General features: G+C 47.2%; 5 protein-coding genes across 10 annotated transcripts; 1 reads left to right on the forward strand and 4 right to left on the reverse strand.

Moving 5' to 3' along the window:
• Positions 1-108: 108 nt before the first annotated feature.
• LOC128298774 (keratin, type I cytoskeletal 9-like) lies at positions 109-1,040 on the reverse strand (the record flags this gene model as incomplete). Its single annotated transcript, XM_053034556.1, has 1 exon — positions 109-1,040. A coding segment is annotated over one exon (822 nt), but the record flags the coding sequence as incomplete, so codon positions are not given.
• Positions 1,041-1,748: 708 nt separating this feature from the next.
• Positions 1,749-2,985, reverse strand: LOC128297565 (hornerin-like). The gene has a single exon (XM_053033235.1). The coding sequence runs from the start codon at positions 2,891-2,893 to the stop codon at positions 1,913-1,915; it is 981 nt and encodes a 326-aa protein (XP_052889195.1). The 5' UTR covers positions 2,894-2,985; the 3' UTR covers positions 1,749-1,912.
• Positions 2,986-5,061: 2,076 nt separating this feature from the next.
• Positions 5,062-11,482, forward strand: LOC128299936 (glutamate--cysteine ligase). Of its 5 annotated transcripts, none has more exons than XM_053036097.1 (5): positions 5,062-5,144; positions 7,716-8,093; positions 8,500-9,244; positions 9,345-10,130; positions 10,204-11,482. In XM_053036097.1, exons 2-5 carry the CDS (start codon positions 7,832-7,834, stop codon positions 10,370-10,372), a joined length of 1,962 nt encoding a protein of 653 aa, XP_052892057.1. In that variant the 5' UTR covers positions 5,062-5,144; positions 7,716-7,831; the 3' UTR covers positions 10,373-11,482. The 5 variants fall into 5 exon arrangements, with proteins under 5 accessions (XP_052892057.1, XP_052892056.1, XP_052892061.1 ...); XM_053036096.1 differs by lacking the exon at positions 5,062-5,144 and adding an exon at positions 6,248-6,365; XM_053036101.1 differs by lacking the exon at positions 5,062-5,144 and adding an exon at positions 6,258-6,310.
• Positions 11,483-11,652: 170 nt separating this feature from the next.
• LOC128304724 (kelch-like protein 5) lies at positions 11,653-18,221 on the reverse strand. 2 transcript variants are annotated; one of them, XM_053041950.1, is made up of 7 exons: positions 18,196-18,221; positions 17,332-17,523; positions 15,941-16,001; positions 14,339-14,900; positions 13,430-14,248; positions 13,025-13,360; positions 11,653-12,453 (listed from the first exon to the last, which is right to left on the reverse strand). In XM_053041950.1, exons 2-7 carry the CDS (start codon positions 17,501-17,503, stop codon positions 12,379-12,381), a joined length of 2,025 nt encoding a protein of 674 aa, XP_052897910.1. In that variant the 5' UTR covers positions 17,504-17,523; positions 18,196-18,221; the 3' UTR covers positions 11,653-12,378. The 2 variants fall into 2 exon arrangements, with proteins under 2 accessions (XP_052897910.1, XP_052897902.1); XM_053041942.1 differs by lacking the exon at positions 18,196-18,221 and having other exon boundaries at positions 17,332-18,157.
• Positions 18,222-18,503: 282 nt separating this feature from the next.
• LOC128296801 (pre-mRNA 3'-end-processing factor FIP1) lies at positions 18,504-20,929 on the reverse strand. The gene is made up of 2 exons (XM_053032288.1): positions 18,954-20,929; positions 18,504-18,875 (listed from the first exon to the last, which is right to left on the reverse strand). Exons 1-2 carry the CDS (start codon positions 20,906-20,908, stop codon positions 18,746-18,748), a joined length of 2,085 nt encoding a protein of 694 aa, XP_052888248.1. The 5' UTR covers positions 20,909-20,929; the 3' UTR covers positions 18,504-18,745.
• Positions 20,930-21,147: the final 218 nt, after the last annotated feature.

Consider the following 21,147-nt stretch of genomic DNA (forward strand, 5'->3'; position numbering starts at 1 on the left):
TCAGCTTCAGAGAAGGCCTGTTCCGGGTATGATGTTTGATTGATTCTTTCCCCCGTAAAAGAGTAACGATAATGAACAATGGTTAAGCTTTTTATTATTAGTCGCAGCAGTATCATTGTGGTAATAAACATTAGTTACTATAGTTTATGTTACTGTAACACACTCCAAGATATTCGCTTAAACGGTTCTACTTCATCGAATTCCGGCAGACAGTCTCACTAGTTCCATACCCATGATGAGGTTTCCGTTTTTTTATACGTTCCATCGGCTGATTCATCAATACTGATGCGCACACCAAAGTTATCACCGGAGACGTTACCGAAGTTTTGCTCCGTATGACGTCCACCTGGTCCGAACGAAGACCCGGTGGATTGGGCACCACTAGCAGAACCACCCTGTCCCTGTCCATGTCCACCAGCACTGTGCGATTGTGCTCCAGCACCACTTGAACTTTGTCCACCGTGTGGGCCGTGGTTAGACTGATCCTGGCTGGAACTACCCGCTCCACTGGCCGTTCCAATGAAGCCGTGATCGGGTTGTTGCTCAGTGTGTGCCGATCCCGAACTTCCACTGCCAATTACACCATGCTGTGGTTGTTGCTGATGACCCGTGGATTGCGAGCTAGCTCCAGCGCTGCTACCAGATCCGGCTCCGGTTTGTCCACCGCCAAACGAGCTACTGCTGGCGAAGGACTGCGATCCAGATGTAGAGAAACTACCACCCGGTCCCTGAGGTACACCGAAGTTAAACGAGCCCATCTGGGGGAATCCGGCGAACTGTGGAAATCCCATTCCAGGGCCTGTTCCAGCCTGAGGTGAAAAGAAAGGGAATCCTGCACCAGGGAATCCTGCTCCAGGAAATCCTGCACCTACGCCTTGTCCACCGAAACCAGCACCACTCGGGTCGCCGAACCCGAAACCCTGTGATCCAGCACCACTCGAGCTTCCTTGCATTTGCGCTACCGGATAACTCGTGGTGGGATTCGCACCCAAGATGCCCACCAGTATTGCAAGAACGAAATACATCCTCTCAAACTGAACCAATTCCCAAGCGTAGAACAATCAACTGCTGGACACAGGTTCAGAACAGGTCTCAAGAAGGTTCAGAGCTCAACCCCTATGTGATTACACAAGTCATGCGCACACCAACGCGGTACGATTGGCTTTCCTTTACCGAACGGTCCCAATTATCAGTGGGCATACTCGTTTTTACGTCGACATTACCGACCAGATAAGATGTTTTCGTGATGAAAACATTCCCAGTTGTGTGTGAAGATGATAAGCCATTTGCAGTCTTCAAAATACAGTCCTAACGGCAGCTTAAAACTGGAAACAAATATAGACATCACTTCATCTGGTGAATGCACTCATTTCTACTCATCACAAGTTGATGCGTTCTAGCTAGTGCTGGGTGAATGTGATTCAGATTCATGAGTTTGAATGAAGCTTTGAACTAAATGAATGAATCTGAACCTCTATTTCAAAGAATCGTGAATCCGGTAAGATTCATTACGCCACGGTTCCCTTCCTCGGGTCATGAATCTTTTGAGAATCGATTTCTGATTTAAATGATACCTCCCTAAGGATTCATATAAATGACTCATCTCAAAAGATTCAGCAACAATACAATCAGGCTCATTAGATCTTTGTTGGGAAAGAATAATTAATGTGCACTCGCTACGATCGACCGTCGAAGGCTTGATCATAAAGGATGCTTAAGATCGCCAATAACATCAATTGCATCCCACTCATCACACAACGCAAATGTATTCTTTGCCTCGCTTAGTTATCTCTCAATCGGTCGGTGTACAATATAACAGGTTTTTTACATTGTTTCTTTTACTAATCTAGTTTTATTTTCAGTAACAATGGCCATAAATATATAATTATCAATCCGAACAATGGCGTTTCATTTAGTCCTTCCATACCCAAGCTTCACTGGCAGTTTTCTTCACCGAACCATCCTGGGTCTCGTCCGTGCTGACGCGCACTCCGAATCCCTCACCGTCGTGGCTATGTCCCTGATAATACTCTTTATGCTGTCCACCGGAGCCATGGTGTTGGCCACCCGCACCATGGTGCTGATTCGCGTGAGTCGCTTGTGACTGTGATTGGGATCCGGCAGAGCTGGCGGATCCGCTCGGTGCGTAACCATGGTGACCGTGGTGTGTATCCTGCACCGACTGCGACACGGACTGTGCGCCGGCATTACTACCCGAAGCTAGCTGACCGTGATGTCCCTGATCGGCGGAAGTCGACTGTGATTGAGCTCCAGAGGAACTGCCAACCACTCCACCGTGTCCGTGATCGTGACCGTGATCGTTGTGGTTGATGGACTGGGAATGAGCACCGGACGAAGATCCGTGGTGGCCATGCTGATCGTGCGCAATTGATTGTGCCCCAGCAGCGCTTCCACTATCACTTCCATGGTGACCGTGACCGCCCTTGCTGGACGATTGCGATGCAGCCGAGCTGCCAGAGCTGGATGCACCACCGTGTCCGGAACTCTGACTACCGGACTGTGCCTGGGACTGCGAACTGGTCACTTTTCCATCGTGGCTCGATGAGAAGGAGCTGGAGAACGACGAGCTACCCGAACTGCTACCGTGCGCGGCCTGGGGGAACGGGAATCCTTTGTTAAATACGTCCGGACTCCATCCACCGGCATTGTGACCAGCTCCGGCCATAAGGGGCTGCGAGGCCTGTCCCTGGTCGAATCCTCCTTGGAATCCGGGCAACGCCGGGAAGCCACCGAAGCCTGCCGACTGTGAGTTACTGGTGGCAGAGCTACCACTACTGCTACCACTGCCACCGTGTTGGTGGCCCAGATCCGTTGGGTAACCGTGTGCAACTAGCGCACAAACGGTGAGCAGTAACGTAAAATGTGTATGCATGATCACTGCGCTCGAATGTTTACAAATATTGACCGCACGCTGAACTGTGGTGAGAGTGTCCAGAAAGCGCAGAACTACTTGATCGAACGATAGTAACTTGACTGACTAACTACCCGGGAATAAGTTCTATGTTTATATAGACCCGTCGACAATCTCTGACCGTACCTGCATGAAAACAGCTGATAGGAACACCCATTATCGTGCCGCCGTCGTACTTTCGTCGCACTTCATCGCGTCGAGGAAATGGAAATACCCGCCGCAATTTGGATGCGTTGCAACTTGGCTGGAAATACCCTCCGAAGTGTACGCACCGGATTGGCTTGATGTACGATCGCTCCCGATCGTCTATCGGCGGGTGAAACTTGTTTTCACCCGGCGAGCTTGTCTACTTGTCTACCCGCTAGAGGAATCGCTAGCGGAACCGGTTCCCTCGCTAGTTGACGACCTGGAGACGGAAGAAGTGCCGATGGCCCTGGCCCTGAAGCTTCTGTATCTATTTTGTTGGATTCACTCCCGCGATCAAGCGATCGAATTGGTTTGATCAATGTCAAAAGAATTTGCAAATCTGCAGGATAATTCGTCTGACAGTCATCAGATTGTGGACGCTGAAACCAATGCATGCATGCAGTAACATCGAGAGCGATTTCGTTTAACTCCACGTCAGAATAACCGGTATTGATAATAATCGCTTAAGTTGATATCAATAAAGATGATTGTTTAGCATTAGAAAACATTGCTTCAACCAGTGTCGATTCTGAGAAGTTTTACAATCTATGCTCAATGCAGCACCATAAACATGATATCAGTTAGAATTTCCGTCCTTTCCTTTTATTGCATTATCGTCAAAACGTAAACGAAAAGGATTCTGGATTCTTGGCGGATGCAGGAACCGACTGGTTACACAACTTGTTGATGACGGAACGTTTGCGGTATTATTTTGACCTCGCCATTGGTATTTGATACGCCACTGCCATAAGATACGAAAAAGACTTCAGGCTGAACGACACTGAACGTGGGAGGTAGCTCACGTGCTTGATTTGTTTGGACTTCGTTTGCTAAAAGTACAAAAGGATTGAAGTGAAAAAATGTGTAATGATTATTGCCGCATTTAACCGAATAGAAAAGCAGGAAATGCTTTGTACGATTTGTTCAATACTCAACACAATCGGTGTTGATAATACGGCGAAAGCCTTCATATTGGAAAATAAATAAATAAACAAATATTGCTGCATTCCGCAAACTCCATGCAATTGAACTCTTGGTCAAAGACATTTGCGGAATACGCAAATGTGATACGCATTAGCAAATGAATCCTACGTACCACGACGCACTCGATGGGGAATTCCGGCACTGACCAGGGCAAGCACATTGACTAGGACCAGTAACAACCGCAGAAGCATCGAATGGGATGGTTTAAATTGCATCTTGCAAATAATTCCTTTTTTATCTCGGCTGCGAAGATTCACGTTACGGTATCAATCCGAAGGCCGCTATGACACTGAAGCCTAGTTATGATGGTACGTGTTCGGCAGGCTCGCAAGAGTTCCGCTACCACAAAATTGTTGATCTGCTAGTTTTCTTTGTGCTTTGTGTTTATTTGCGTTCTTCCTAATGAAGACATCAAAGCCAAAAACAGGTTATTGTGAAATTCTCTGATACGTTACAGAATGAAATTAGCATTTCATCTGCGCGACGAGCTGAAGTTCAGAATTCTCATCCTCACAATTTGTAGGAATAGCCAGCATGATATGATTTCAAAACAATAATCTCCATTGTGGTATTATTTCTGCTTCCAGTATTGAAAATGCTGTAAATGCTTGTAACCACGAGTTGTGCAGAGATACACGAGGTATCGATCGTTTCCCGCTTTTCGAACAGTGCTGCCAGAGTGTTTCCTGAAATTTTCACAAAATAAAAAATTGATGTGGATCGTTTGTCATCAATCGAGTGGCAAAACCAGCACGTCGAAAATGTGAAAAGCTTCAAAAATACTAAAACTGCTTTACAGAATGTTCTTTTCCTAATTTTTATAAGTTCAACACACTTTACAACGAGATGACCGACCACTGTGGGCAGAGTCCTGAGCCGAAGCTGTCAAAATCAACGCGCCCAAGCTGTGACAGCGATTGAATGTCAAGTAAAAAGAAAAAAACAAACGGAGCATAAATGTAAATAGTTCGCTCGTGTGTTCCAGCTGAAAAATTACGAGTATTTCTTGGAAATTTATCAACCGTGGAGAAAATTTAAGACGGTATGGTGCAAGAGTTTTCAGTGTCGTATTCTAGTGCGTTAGCAGAATAATACCATGAGTTGCTCAAATGCGTTTTCCAGCCACGTTCTGGAAGTGCCGGGTTGGTCAGAATTCCTTTGAGATAGAACCCAAGTGCTGTGAATCGGAATTTGTAGTATATGTTCGAGGGAAGAAACTGTAACGTTTATTTGACTGTGGTTTGCCATTACTTTCCAGTTCTCCGATAGATTTCATCTCGTTATCGGAACCGTTGCATCAGTATTTGGAATGAAACTAACAATGACATCACGTTGAGCATGATTTCACTACCAACGTTGCTACAATAAGACGCCAATGACTTGCAAGATTGAATTGGGAGCCCGGTCGCCAGATAACGATCTGCATGTTCCAGAACATCCTGAAACGATCGGACGCTTCCTCTTTTTCTATCTTCAAGTGCATAATGTGTATCTCCGCTCAGGCACAGGTGGTGACGTAAGGTTGCGTAAATCCAATCCGAGCTAGCATTATCATTTAAAGAAAAATTGTTTAAAATAATGAAAAGAACAAGTTCTCTCCAAAAAAGGCTTGCGAAATACCTCCTCTGTTCAAGGCACACTCTGGTTTATAGTCAACAAAAAACAGAAACAAGCTCTGTAAGCACAAATTTATAACACCGGTCCACCGATTCTGATTAATCGACAATCCGACAAATATCGATGTCGTATGCTCGAGCGAATTAAAAACTACCACCTTCGCTGTGCAATCTAGGGCCGTGTGAAAACGCATCAACCCCAACACCCTAAGCACGCGTTATATCAAGCATATCTGAATCGTCATCGTTCGCTCGCATTGGTTCACTCGTATAACGCGACCCCCGGCGGTTCTTGCTCGCGGACACACATTGAAACCGCATTACGTAGCTGATTACTTCCATCCATCGTCATCACCGTCATCGTGCATCATCATCAACCTTTGGCCAAGTGAAACGCGGCAAATAGCAGTAGCGGCAACCCCGCAAAGGTTAACAGCTCTAGCAGCGCGAAGAGAAACCGCGCTAGTATTTAGTAAACCGTCGTCCCGGTCGGAAGCGTGGTCCGTGCATTATTCGGCCGTGCAAACGTGTAAAGCCGCTGCAAACGGAACACAGACGCAGCTGGTGTCTCTGGCGTCATTTTGGTTATCTGGTCCGATTTGTTCTACGTTCCCGCAGGAACAGCTCCCAGGCCACGAGTGCGTCAAGTATTTTGGTGCTTCTTTTTGTTGTGGGTTGGCTTTCTTTCGTAGTTGTGTAAATTACGCCATCGTGGGGATGCGAGCAGTGTTTCAGGAAAACAAAAATAAAACCCAGGAAACACACGTATCAGTTGTGCAATGTAGTGAAATCGAAAGACGGGCCGAAATCATCATGGTACCGAGTGGCTATTTAGTGTGTTACAGCTTCTTTTTTCTGCAGTGATCCCGATTAGTACGATGAGACCGTAAAAGCATCTACTTTTTGCGATTCCTCTAATCGTTACACACCGCCAAAGGGTTGCGATGGTAACAGCCGGTATATGGAAAGCGAAAACAAATGCATGTTCTTGGGGTCGGTGGTGCTCACCAATCCAAGTAGTTGGTGGTGAAGAATGCAAAGGGTGCGAACTGTACTACGGACGACCGGCATTACTAGTTTATTGATCGTGACCTTCTGTGCGTTGTTCGCGTTCGCCTTTTTGGGGTGCATCGTTGTTTCGTACCACAATCCACAGGTTGTAAATGGCGAGAAATGGGCGCGCGATTTCACTTTGCGGGTTCATAAATTGCTTTTGGAGTTTCGTTTTTTCTTGTACGTTTGTGTGTTGCGTAATGTTCAGAGCCTTCAGGACAGGGAAAAGCACTCTTTTTACGCTCCATCATCATTGTAAATCGTATCAGACTTATCTGTCTGGTCGATTCGGACTCGCAGCGTGTATGGATTTGATTTGTATCATGTTAATCCTCGACGAGTGATAGTGTGTTGTTGCTTCACCGAGTACACCGATTTACCCTCTCACGAAACGTTTAAGTGGCGCTAAGCGTTAACCGCATCATCAGCAAATGCTGCTCACTTAGCTGAGAAGCAGTGGGTGACGCGCGGTTTAGGCAGAATGCCAAGCAATCCATCTCTATCTTCGGAGCTGGTAATGGTACGGAGAGCTGTTTGAAAAATGTGTCTTGTCACGATTTACCACTCCGCCTGCTTTGCATCGCAAACCACCCGGTGCGCACCGTTCAGCCACCGGTTTTCAGTATGGTTGCACTACACAACTCCATTTGAACTTGGACGCCACAGGCTGAAGCAGGTCTACGTTTAACTGTACGATCAATCGTAATGGGAACACTCTAGTGAATGGGACGTGAATTGTTCTGGCCTTCACTAGATCATTATTTGTAGAACAAACAAAAGACTAGTTGTTCATACGAACCGAACCTGACCGAAGAGAAAATATCAAAATAGTAGCGTGAAAGCTTACAGTCTCGATATAAGATCGTTACGTGAACTTTTATGTCAAGATGTTAAACATTGTATCTAAACTCTAGTATTTATTTCTTTCGTTTCTTCGATTTCAGATAACAGAAGAGTTCCCGATATTCACTGTGCTTTTCCACTGTCAACACTGCAGTGATCGGTTTGAATCGAACTAAACGAACTCGAACTCCCACCGCGTCCCCAGAGCACTGCAAGGATGGGTTTGTTAAGCGAAGGAAGTCCTTTAACGTGGGATGAAACCAAGGCGCTGGCGCAACACGTTCGCGAGCACGGTATCGAGCAGTTTATCAATCTGTTCGCGCGTCTTAAAGACCGCCAAGGAGACGTGCTGAAATGGGGTGACGAGGTGGAGTACATAATCGTCCGCTTCGATGATAAGCAGCGTGCGGTGCAGGTGTCGTTGCGCGCGCAAGAAATTCTGGCTAAACTGAACGAAAAGGAAGCGGCCGATCCGCAAGGTAAGCGGGAAGGGAGTGAGCAACATTCGGCAAATAATGATCGATTCATAAATCGTTGAATCGATCAGTCCATCACCAAGGTTGCAAACAGACGCACACGAAGCGAAATAACAATGATGTATTAGGAAAGATACGGAACACGTGATTTGGTTGCTATCACGTTCAAAACGTGCCTTGCCCCTGTGTTTACACCGAGACGATACGAATGATAGAGCTCTTGTGTACCACTTTACACTACGGTCGGGTCTAGTCGGTAGACGGTTGTTTTGAAATGTAATACGGTGTGTATTATGTTACTTCGCTATCGTGAGACAATGTTTTCGCTGGAATGTGATTGTCCTTCTCGAAGGGTTTTGATAATAATATAAATGTGAAAAAAGACACTAAAATTTCCGTTTATTTTTAGGTGTGAAATCGTTGTGGCGTCCGGAGTATGGGGCGTACATGATCGAGGGTACGCCCGGCAAACCGTACGGAGGTTTACTGGCTCATTTTAACGTGGTCGAAGCGAACATGCGCTACCGCCGTATGGAGGTAGCTTCCCTGCTGCCGGAAAACGAAGTCGTAATGTCGATAACAAGTTTTCCCCGGTTGGGGTCTCCGGCATTCACGTTCCCATTCGCTGTGCCCACTCCGGACGATGAATCCTGTGCCGCGCGATCGAACTTTTTCCCGGACGAAGCCATCTTTCCGGGCCATCCACGTTTTAAAACGCTCACTCGCAATATACGCCAACGACGCGGCGAGAAGGTGTCCATCAATTTGCCGATCTATCCCGATCGCGACACGAAAGTGCCGGTCGAGGGAAGCATACCGTCCCATCCCAACTTCGTGCATATGGACGCGATGGGTTTCGGTATGGGTTGTTGCTGTCTGCAGCTTACGTTCCAGGCGTGTAACATCAGCGAAGCCCGCACGCTGTACGATCAGCTGACACCGATGTGTCCTATAATGCTAGCGCTTACGGCGGCTAGTCCGGCCTATCGAGGGTTCTTGACCGATGTGGATTGTCGATGGAACGTGATTTCGGCCTCGGTCGACTGTCGCACGCGTGAGGAACGTGGCGAGCTGCCGCTAAAGAACGATCGGTTCCGCATTTATAAATCGCGCTACGATTCAATCGATTCTTACCTATCACCGGCTGGTGAAAAGTACGTTTGTTTTAACATGGAATCAAAATTACTTGTTTGTAACACTCTATTCTAATTGTAATGCTCTTGTTTTCTTTTTATAATCTTATCCTGGTTGCAGATACAACGACGTGCCTTTGGTGCTGGATGAAACGCTCTACAAACGGCTTCGCGAGGGCGATATCGATCATCTGCTGGCGCAACACATCGCCCATCTATTCATACGCGATTCGGTGTCGCTGTTCAGCGAAAAAGTGCACCAGAACGATCGCGAGGACACGGATCACTTCGAAAACATTCAGTCGACCAACTGGCAAACGATGCGATTCAAACCACCGCCACCCAATTCATCGATCGGCTGGCGTGTCGAATTCCGGCCCTGTGAGGCGCAGCTGACCGATTTTGAGAATGCCGCGATCGTGTGCTTCGTTGTGTTGCTGACGCGCGTCATCCTTTCGTATCAGCTCGATTTCCTGATCCCCATCAGTAAGGTGGATGAAAATATGCAAAACTCACAAAAGCGTGGCGCAGTTCTGACCGAGCGGTTTTGGTTCAAGAAAAACATTACCGCCATTCCGCGGGCGGGACAAGGTAGCGTTGCGGCGGGTGAGCCACTCCCCGCGGGACAGGCACCGCAACAAAATGGTACGACCGATGAACCGGCAAAACCCGATTCGGCTACGGATGAGTACGAACTAATGACGATTGATCAGATTATTAATGGAAAGGGAACATTCCCGGGATTGGTGCCGCTCATCAATAGTTATCTCGGTTCGATGGATGTGGATGCCGATACGCACTGTACGATTCAGCAGTATCTAAAGCTGATACAGAAACGGGCATCCGGTGAACTGATGACGACTGCAAGCTGGATCCGGCAGCAAGTAGTGTCGCATCCCGAATACAAGTAAGCCCACGAGAAAATTCCATAACAAATCGTTGGTGTCATTATAATCCTTTTTTTTCGTTCTATTTCACAGAAATGATTCCGTCATTAGCGAGGGCAATTGTTACGATTTGCTGCGAAAGGCGAAGGACATCCAAGACGGTGTGCTGGCATGCCCGGAACTGCTTGGCAACAACATCAACTCCAAAACGACGGACAACATTCCGGCTGCCATCAAGAAGCATCTTACCAAGCAATGTTAGTAGTAGCGTACCAATTTCTGCCGTGATTCGTTCGGCTATTTTACTTACAATACCCCTTACTTAAAAATCACCTAAAGATCAACATGATGATGAGCGGTGAGATTTCGTGCTAGATTGCGTAGGAATGGATATTGGTGATGTCTGGCATCAAACGAAATGCGGGTACTGCAATGTTCAATGTTAAGAAAGTGCGATGCAAAGGCCTGCCAATAGAGGGCAGGCAAAGAATGGTATTCTTCACATCCCATGTAAATGCATTTCTTGCCGAAACGGTGGAAAAGTCCTACAAAAGGCAAGCAACGCCCATTTCGTCGACCCATCGCGGTTCGTTATGCTTTTGGGGAAGCGACGCAGTGGGCGTCTACTTCATTGTTGTACGATTATCTTATTGACTTTTAATGGATTGTTTCAAATGTGCTTATATTCGTCACGCGTCGCGTTCGCTTTCGAGCAACAAAACGAATTCCTTAAAGGAAGTTGTTGTAGTAGATAGTATGTGACACACAAGCAGTAGCAGCAGCGCGTAAGTTTTGCGATAGGTTATGGTTTGTTAGTTAAGTTTACGTTGCAATGTTGTTTTATTGAATTTTATTGACAGAGAGACAGCGAGATAGAGACAGAGATAGATAACACAGTTCGCATAATTAACTAGCTGTACCAATCTTTCGACTATTTGTTTCCGGATCCTACGAATGTGAATGAGATAATGTTTTCCTATTGTTTTGTTTTAAAAATCCAAAGACTCGACACAATTTTTCATGTATTCTTCATCATTTCACAGCAGATACCGAAGGGTGCGAAAAGGGTAAAACCAATAAGCAAACTAGACACTCAGTTATAGACAAAGCGACCTGAAAAAGAACGTGTATGTTGAAGATGCGAATGGAAGTAGAAGGTTAGTAACGACAAGGAAGAATTCACGTTTAAGCAAGCGCGCACACAAAAATGTACATCGATCCCCTTCATCCGAAAAACATCCGGTATTCCCGGCCGTGCCTGCGTGTAACGAAGGGAAAGGATGCGGTGTGGTTGACTGAAATTTTCCAGGACAACACAGCAAAAGCATGAAGAACAAATTGTTATACAGAAATATATATATATAGATTTATATGATTAGATCTCTATCTTAATTCGTAGTTTCGAGTATCCCAAATTTCACTGTAAATGACGTTAATATTTCCCCTTTTTTGCTGTTATGGATAATGAAGCTGTGAGAAACTAAATTTTAGTTTCTCAAAACACGCGAAAACTCATTTATTTTCGTCACAAAATTATACACACTGTGAAAGTGTCTGTTTATTTATAATTCCATCTGTTGCTTATGTTTACACACTAACTTCATGTTTTTGATTCTGTTATAGAGAAAGGAAAAATACAATTTCAAAAAGATATATCCATCCTACCATATCAAAAACGGAAAACCTCCAACATCGAGAAGAATACCAGACTAGCCATCCGCGGAAATCATCCGCTGTCTGCGGCTGGTGTTGCTTGCGATGTAGCACGGTGGAAGCAATGTGTAGTAGCAGCAGCTTTAGTAGTATTCGTAGTAATAGTATGCAAACACTAAATCTCTCACTGTGGGCAGGTTCGGCTAATCGAATCACGTCATCTTTCTTTGGCATCCATAATCGCATCCTGGATCGCAACGGCAAAACAGGTTCTGTGCTAAAGGCTTCTTCAGGTTGTGTGTGTGCGTGGGTGTATAGGAGCAGTATCATCTGTACACTTTCGTGTTTCCTTTCTACAGTTGGCCAGACGATGGCTCGTTAGGCGAGAAAACACATTCCATCAAAACTAAAATCACAGTTAATCCGACGTTGCGAATGAAAAGTAAACTATCTCATGTTCTGTTTCCCTTTAAATTTCTTACCAACAAATCTCTTTCATATTCCTTCAACATATATCCTGACTGATCTCCAAATCCTTCTCCTTCGAGTACATATGAAATCTTTCTTACTAAACTTTCGATTGCCTTTTTGACCACATTACACTCTCTATCTTTTCTACACGTAGTAATCACAAATGCGGAAATGTCTGCGATAATAATAATTGCTGGCACTGGTACTTCCGCGCCATCCCTGATATAATGATGTGAGTCGTGTGTTTCGGTGTCGATGATCCCACATGTTTTTTGCGGCATAAAATTCGAATTATGTCAATGGAAGAAATGGTTCATAAGAAAAAAAAAACAGAAACGAAATGGAATGAAACAAAACGAAACGAAAAAAAAACATAGAAACTCAAATTATCGTTCACATTTGCACATGATCGGAAACATACTGTGGAATCAATTTGTCCATAAATCACACATTAATTTGCAATGGATAGCAAAACAGCATACTAAAACCACACACAAAAACATAACACTTGCTCATGCAAAACATACTCTTAAGCGGAATGTTTCGTTTCGAACGGAATGCAATTAGCGGGGGGTTTGGGATCGGACACTTGGAATAAAGGGCAGCATTACACACACGTACACACGGCAGTATGAACGATTGAAGTGGGCGAGATTAAACGGAATGTTAGCCTCATCGCTCGAAGGAACTATGCGGGCATAAAAGCGCTAGAACTCTGGATATAAAGCAACACACTGGTGAGATAAACTGGGATGGGGATATATCTGGAATATTAAGGATGGTACTAAACCGTGGTGCTACTGTTGGCAACCGGAACATTCACTGCAGAAGACGAAGAAGACGAAGCGATGGCGTTGTTCGGTGAGGAAGGATTCGCACTGGTCGACGGAAGCCCAACGCCACCGGTTGTGGATGCCGCATTTGAGAAGCTGTTCGGAATCGCAACGACACATGCACCGGCCCGGCTGTAGTTGACCGGTGCGATCGATGTCCACTCGTTCGTTTCTGCATCGTACTGCTCGACGATTTTCAGATACTGGATGCCATCGTACCCGCCGAGTGCGACCAGAAAATCGCCTAGCACACTCACACCGATCGCATCTCTGCCCACGCTAAGCGATGCAATCTACGAAAGCAAATCGATTCATTTCAGTGATTGTTTATAAATGTCTTCGTATCGACGAAAGCCACTTACCAATGTCCAAGTATCGGTTGTCGGATCGTAACGTTCGACAGTGTCCGTTCGGCATACGGCCGGATTGCTTGGCGGACAGTCGTGACCACCAAGCGCGTACAAGAACCCGTTCAGAACTCCAACGCCTACACAACCGCGCCGTTGGTTCATCGGTGAACGCAGTGTCCACTTGTTGGTGTGCGGATCGTAACACTCGATCGTCCGATGACACACGCTACCATCACGACCACCAATCACGTACAAGCGTCCACCGAGGACAGCCACACCAGCTGTCGATCGCATGGCAGACATAGGCGCGACGTAGCTCCAGGTGCGTGCCGACGGATCCCAGCGTTCGACCGTGTTCAGATAGCTCCATCCATCGTGGCCACCGACCGCGTACAGTGGACCCTCCAGGAAGGCTACCCCGAGTCCGTGCCGGGGAGTACCCATCGGCGGCACCAACGTACTCCAACACATCGTGTTCAAATCGAAACTATCGACCGTGTTCAACGTCTTCAAACCATCCCGACCACCGACAATGATCAGTTTATCGTCCAGTACGGCTACCCCGAACTGTAGACGGCGCGTTGGCATATTCTTCAGCAGCGTCCACTTATCCAGCCGCGGATCGTAACTCTCGATACTGATCGCGCCCTTGTGACCATCCATGCCGCCGACCGCCAACAGACGACCCATGGTTGACTTTCGCGGCCGGGTGCGAGATGTGGCGATTAGTGACCGCCGCCCGGGAATGAGATGCCACTTGAACGCTTCCATCACGAGCTGTTGACACTCGTTCGCTCCACCACAGAGAGCTTCCACGTGATCCACTATGAACTGCGGGCAATGAAAGGGTCATGTGGGATAAATAGAAGAAAGAAACGTGAGGGAACCGTGATTTAACTAATCGATGGTGAAATATCTCACCGAAGGTTGCAGCAATGGCAGCTTTATCAGTGCCAACAATTCCGGAATGTGACGCTTGCGGCCCTCGGCGTCGTACTGTATCCATGCCATTAGGGCATGAAATACCTCCTGCTCGTTCGGAACATTCAGATCGTCACTACGCAGCAGATTTGCCAGCTGGGAAGCGTCGAGCATGAAGAATTCCTGATTCTTCCATACCTGCTGGAAGTGCTGACAGGTGTACGCGGTGGCCAACTTGAGCAGAGCGGTGCAGCCTTGCTGTTCGGCAAAGAGCGAAAACCCCAGACAGTTGGACGGGTGTAATTGACGAGCGAGAAAGTTGCAGCACGCACCGACGATCGTACTGAGCTGCAAAAGGCACGCCGTGGCCAGCAACGTTTCAACCGTATCCTCCCGGATTTCGATCGCACCGGTGTAGCAGTACTGGATGAGTGAGTTCAGCGCGTCTCCGGACACTTCCTGCAGGGTGATTTCTTCCTGCTGGCTTTCGCGCAGCTGCCCGGTGAACATAGCGCTGAAGTACGCAGATGAAGCTGAGAGCACCAGACGATGGGCTGGTATTCTGGGGGATGGAAAGTTAAAAGTAGAATTTAGTCGTGTTAAAATCATTAGTTCAGAGATGATTTTGCTGCTCGTTGAAGATCCTGACGACCCTCCAGAATCTACTCAAGCAGACGCCAAAAGGTTGATATTGAACAATAAGTGTAATGTAATAGAAGCCTTGGATATTATAATGGTTGAAGTCAACAGACAAAGACAGTGGATAATTTATCAACTACCATCCTTGACAATTTTGTTTAGACCGAACGACACCGAAGTGCATATGCCGAGGTAAAACATGAAGATCGGAAAGCTCAGAACAAGATAATGTGATACGATTACTAGCAGAAACCGAATAAATCATCTACATACAGCATCACCTGGTGCAATACTTCACCTAACGGTTGCAGTGGCTGACGATTTAAAAAGCAATACAACAATGCGACAATGTTCGCGCGATGGCACCTAATCAAATTGCTATGAATGAACTCGTATTCTTTACATCAAACATGGTCGTTAAGCAAAAGAAAAATGCATCACCACCACCGGCAGGAGAGGTCAAGTGCACGCTAATAGACGAGAATCGTCCCTTAGGACGTGAACGAGCGCGGCCGATACGATTTGCTCTGCGCTTCGAGCGAAGATTCCCGTGCCCGTCGCTCCGACGACCATCGTAGTAAATTAATTTAATTTAGCTCGTTTTCTCGTCCGATCGTTGGCAAGAGACGAACGATGGCGAACACGTTTACATTTTGCGCGTGCATTTCACGAGACAAAGCGTTGCCCATCCATCGTCTCTCGTCTGCGATGCGAACGAGCGTGCATTTGTGTACGGAAAACTGTTGCAACTTTTGTGCCCCCTTTTCGCAGATGGATCAAACGCCCGACGACGAATGTTTATAAACAGAAACCTTCTTCACCGGGTGTCCGCGGTTGGGAAAGGTTAAGATTTGTTGTTTGTTGTTTCATTTCGTTTTTTTCGATGCTCGATCAATGCCGGAACTGGGGGAAACCGTTTTGGAAGTAAATACCATCTGCAAGACTGCGGTCCAACACACTTACCGTCGACCGTCGACGCCAGCGATCAGCACCACATCACAAAGCTTCTCACTCTGGAGGTAGTCTGTAAATAGATCAGCACCAGAAGCGGATTAATAAATCGGCGGAAGAAAGAACATTGCGCATCAAGCGAAGACAAGCGAAAGTCAGAAATGGATGGGAATGACACGGCCCTAGACGACATCACATGCACAGCACACGAGAACCGTGCCGAGAGCCGAGGACAACGTGGTATAATTAGTAATTAGAATTTCCCGTTCGTTCCCGGTAGTGCAGCATTCAGGCAGACAAGTGCGTGTGCCCCACCAACATATGGTCGGGTTAGCCCTACGACTTTGTGACTTTTGAGAAGCGTTTTCGATGAGGTTAGCGCTCCTTCGAGAATGGTTTACGTTTCCGAGAAAATCTATCCGCCGTTCATCATTCTTTGCCGAGAGAGGAACATGTTTATGCCACCCTTCCCTGAACGGAGACATCCGGTAGTTGGTACTACTGCAACTCCCTACTAAGGTTCAGAAACCCTCCGGAAGGTTTTCGGTTCCATTTCTCTTTGTCTCTGTTCGGGGGCCCTTTTCTAGACATGTTCCACTCAAATAATGGATACAAAGAGCCAACGCTTTGTGTGTGGGTTTTGGATAATTGGATTCGGGCAACTACTTCAACCAGATTTATGATGGTTCTTAATGCGTTCCTTGTTAACGTTAATTATTTCCAGGACCTTGTTAATGAGACTAAACCAAGAACCTGGATTGAAACGACTCTCTTTTGATATATGAAATGATTACGCTTGATATGAAGTATGTAAGACAAATATTATTTCTTTAAGCAATTGCATGAAAAAATAACCGTCCCAACAAAGAAACTCCCAAAAGCACTTATATAAAAGTGTAATTATGTCATACATTTTATATGGCCGCCTGAATCGAAACCCCGCGATTCGGTTCGATGAACATCGTCCAACTGATACATAACATCCCTTATCAGACATGGTCCCCTAAAAAAACGTGTCCCCGTTGGAAACAATATGCGTTTCTATGGCCATCCTAACTAATCCAGCATACAACACATGCCCGGACGGTGATTCAACGCAATTGCGCTCAACCAAGCGCGATATAGACTTCCTTGTTTCGAAACAAGCATAAGAAACACACATCTCCCGATATGGTTATGGCTGTGAGAAACTTGATTCTTTTGCAGCGATCGAAAACCAATTCCACCAACCGCGCTGAGCGCGACTGTGAAGAGACCTTGAACCTGTGCGCCGATCGAGACGGTGACTCTGTGTGTCCGATCGTCGTCCGTTGACCTGAAAGCGGGAGCAGGGTAAGCGGCAAAAGGGGGAATGGTACAGGTGGGCACAGGTTTTCCGCAAAAGCGGGAATTAGGTACCGTACCTTGCATTCGTTTCAGCACCAGATCGGAGTGATCGCGACACCGGAAGAACTCATCCTGGCTTACGGACGAGTTTAGGCTCGCCAGACTGAAGTGGCTCTCGTCCGTCACGAGGCTCGCGCGGACACTAGCGCTAGAAGTTGGGCTTCCCTTGCACGATATTTCGTTGCTCATCTTGCGTTTCTGTGTTGAATCTGCTGGGAGGTAGAACAAGGATTCTCGATGCTAACTTCTTCCAACTTGGCTAACCGATTTTGTACTGTACTGGTTCTTAAACCCACAATAAGGGAAAAGACACGAACGCTATTTTGATTATAGTAGGAACTCTTGTGCTGCTGTAAGAAAATCGACGTTTGTATGCAGAAATCTCCAATCACCACTTCCTTGCGTTTGTTTTCGTCTCCAGTACTACAACTGCAAAACACTGGCCACCTTTCGTTCACACCACTGTGTCCGCGGGCGTATTGTTACAGATGTCTACTAAACCAGACGTCGTACTATTACGTCCCTCCGTCCGGTTCACTTCGCTCAGCTGCACTATAGCTACTGGATAAATGTATGCCTTGCCACTGCCGAAGACGGAACCAGAATGATCACTGTGCCGTGCGCTTCGTGTGTGCTTTCTTAGCGTTCGTCTCTACCGTGACAGACCGCGGTTTGCCCGAAGGGATTCTATTTTCTCGCACCGTACCGCATCGTATCTTCGTTCCCCGTTCCTTGCTCTAATAAGCTGGTACACAAATGCAACTTGCACAATGATTACGCGGATGCATTTTCCCCATCAGTCACACCGCACTACATCACTCTCTCACTATCTCTTCATCTTTTACCCCGTCTAACCAAGTGACAACACAAGCATCACGCACAAATCACGAAAAGGACGCAAGCGGAAAATGTGTGTAATTGATGCGATAATAGCGACATCGCGCGTCTTGACTTTTCTTTGTGTTTCTTCAGCTCTGCGGTTGAAGCTGTTGAAGAAAAAACATCGAAATGAGATTTGTTTTTGTTTTCCTTTGCCTACTCGGCTGTCGCTGCGACTGTGTGCGTGCAATCTGTAGCAAAGGTAAACAAGCTGTCAAGTGGATCTTTCAACTCCGTTTACAGCGACCCATACGCGAGTGCGATTTGCTTTTTGAATGCAAAACGAAAATTTCAGATGGTTTGTGCTGCATGAAAATGGGTTTCATTTTCCGATACTTTATATTTCACCTACATTGTACGACACATCCATCTTACTTACATCTAACATACGGATGTATGCTCAAGTTTGTTTACGCTCGAATTGGAGCAGAACACGACTTCCCTAACGTATTTTATCGACCTCCTTTTATCAAAGCAGTTCCAGTTATAATCTAAACGCTAATTATTCCTCCTTCATAACCTCTGCACGAACGTTAACGCTACGCTTCCCTTTCATTCCCCGTCTTCTTTGTCCTTCCGGTGGGACTTTTTCTTATCTCGGTTGTGTCGCTGCTCTCGCTCTCGACTCCTATCGGAACGTCTCGATTTGGATCTTTCGCGACTACGGGATCGTTCTCGGTGGCTAAAATGTTGATGAGAGTAAGCAATCATTGATCGATAAATATGGGGAAAATTTTCACAAAAAACATTTTTAACTTACCGATCCTTGTGACGATCCGGCTTCGTGGAACGTTTGTCCTTGTCGTCGCGCGATGCGGAAGATGTGGATCCAGTTGCTATCGCTACTGGCGCGACAACTACTCCAGCACCCAAAACGGGATCAACTGCCAGTTCTTCCTTCGGCGCAATATGGTTTGCATCTCGTTCCGATCGATGGTCGCCTCTTTCTCGTTCTTTACGATCGCGATCACGTTCCCGTTCCCGGTCGTGTTCGCGTTCTCGATCGCGACCACGATCACGATCACGCTCACGATCTCTCCGTGGTGGTTCACGATCACGGTCCCGTTCGCGTGGGTCTCCTCGTTTACGATCATTGGGATTACGCATGTCACCACGCGGACCTCCTCCTGCAACCATTCCGGGCGGATGTAACCTCCCACCGCCTTGACCCATCCCCGGTCCCGGCACCATACCTTGCTGCATCTGCTGTGGTGGAGGCATTACCATCCGCTCACCTCCTCCTCCACCTCCCATCATGTCCATGTGTTGTTGGCCCATTCCACCCATACCCGGGTGCATCATCGGAGGGCACGGTGTAAGCGTTTTGATACCGGACGGTTGCCAATTACCATTGTCATTACCCCACTGGGATTCCTGCATCGGATCGTAGTAATCGGCATAGTCTGGCTCGGGATGATAAAAGTCGGGTGGTCCTCCTCCGAACCCTGGTGGACCACCGCCCATCGAAGGATCGTACTTGTTCCCAACTACCGTTCGGCTGTACTCTCTGCGGTCCGCCGTCATAACCTGAATGACGTTCTCCTTCGGTTGGCTCGACATTGCCATACCATCATCTCTACGTCCTCCACCACCATCTCCTCCTCTTCCTCCCATCGGTCCTCCACCCATCGGGCCGCCGGGACCACCGCCGATCACCTCGATCGGTCCGTTCATCTTTCTTGGCCCTCCCATCGGTCCTCCACCCATTGGGCCACCCGACCTTCTCATGTCACGCATCATGCCCATCGGAGGCGCTGCCTGTGGGTTGTTTATCGTCAGTCCCGCCATACCGACACCGCTCTCGTGTTGTCTCATGCGCTTCTGTCGTTCGCAGTACGATCGCCACGTTTCCTCGTTAAATCCGTAGTTGAAATAGTCGGTAATATCCGCACCCGGTTTGCGCCAGGGTTTCTCATCTAGCGAGTCGATGCTAAACTCGTGCGCCGGCACACCATTGATTGTGCCCACACTTTCAAACTCTTCCATGCTAAACTTTCCGGCCGGCTGTTTCGTTTTGTCCGTCACACCCGCCGCATTTGATGCCGTCTGGTTTGGCATGATGGGACCGCGCTGTTTGATGATGTTGTAGCTGGGGCCCGATTTGATGTCTCCGATCACGACATTAATATCATCGTCTTCATCGCTATCGATATCGCTCTCCATGTCGCTTAAGCCTCCCTTATCCTTTCCACCATCATCCACATTATCCTTCCCATCGGCAGAATCCGTTTTGTTCGTTTCGTCCAACTTTTCTACTTCGTCAACATCACCATCCTCTTCACCCTTGTCTGCTTCGGCCGATTCCGTTGGTTTACGCTTGGCGGACATTCTTTCTTCCTCCCGTAGCTCGCTTTCCGTCCTATCGTCGTCCATCAAGTGCGAATCATCCATACTCTCTTCCGGGGCATGTACATCACCATCTCGCTGATGCAGATCGCTCGAATCCATCGCATTGTCATCACACTGCTGTTCCTGGGCGGAAAGACCATTCTCGCCATCCGGTGCACTACTGAGATCATTCGAACCGCGTCGTTGATTCTCCGAATCACCGGCATCCCTGGTTGTGGTTTGTGACTCTTCCTGCTCATCCCATAACGCGTTGTCCTTGCCGCCTGCCGTAGCATCAGCATCGGTGGTCGCGGCCGCATCGCTCGTCGGTCCATCCTGAGCCGAATTGCCGTACAACCAACTGTCTTCGTTCCCTTCGTCCGCCATGGCACACGGCGAGGTGGTGATTTTCCTTTAGCAAACAATTTAAACCAATATTCACGACACACACTTTTCGCGGCGTTGCAAATGATGTTTTTCCTGGTGAATTGTGTTTGACATGTACGCTTTGACAAATGTCACTCTTTGCATCATAGCGGGCTTTCCCGCGGACATTGTTGTACTAAAAGCAACATCCATTTCCCCGAATATTATCGTAAACATAAAGAAGGCTCTGAAATAGTTTG

Source organism: Anopheles moucheti, chromosome 2 (assembly GCF_943734755.1).
Source record: "Anopheles moucheti chromosome 2, idAnoMoucSN_F20_07, whole genome shotgun sequence".
Classification (NCBI taxonomy): Eukaryota; Metazoa; Arthropoda; class Insecta; order Diptera; family Culicidae; genus Anopheles; species Anopheles moucheti.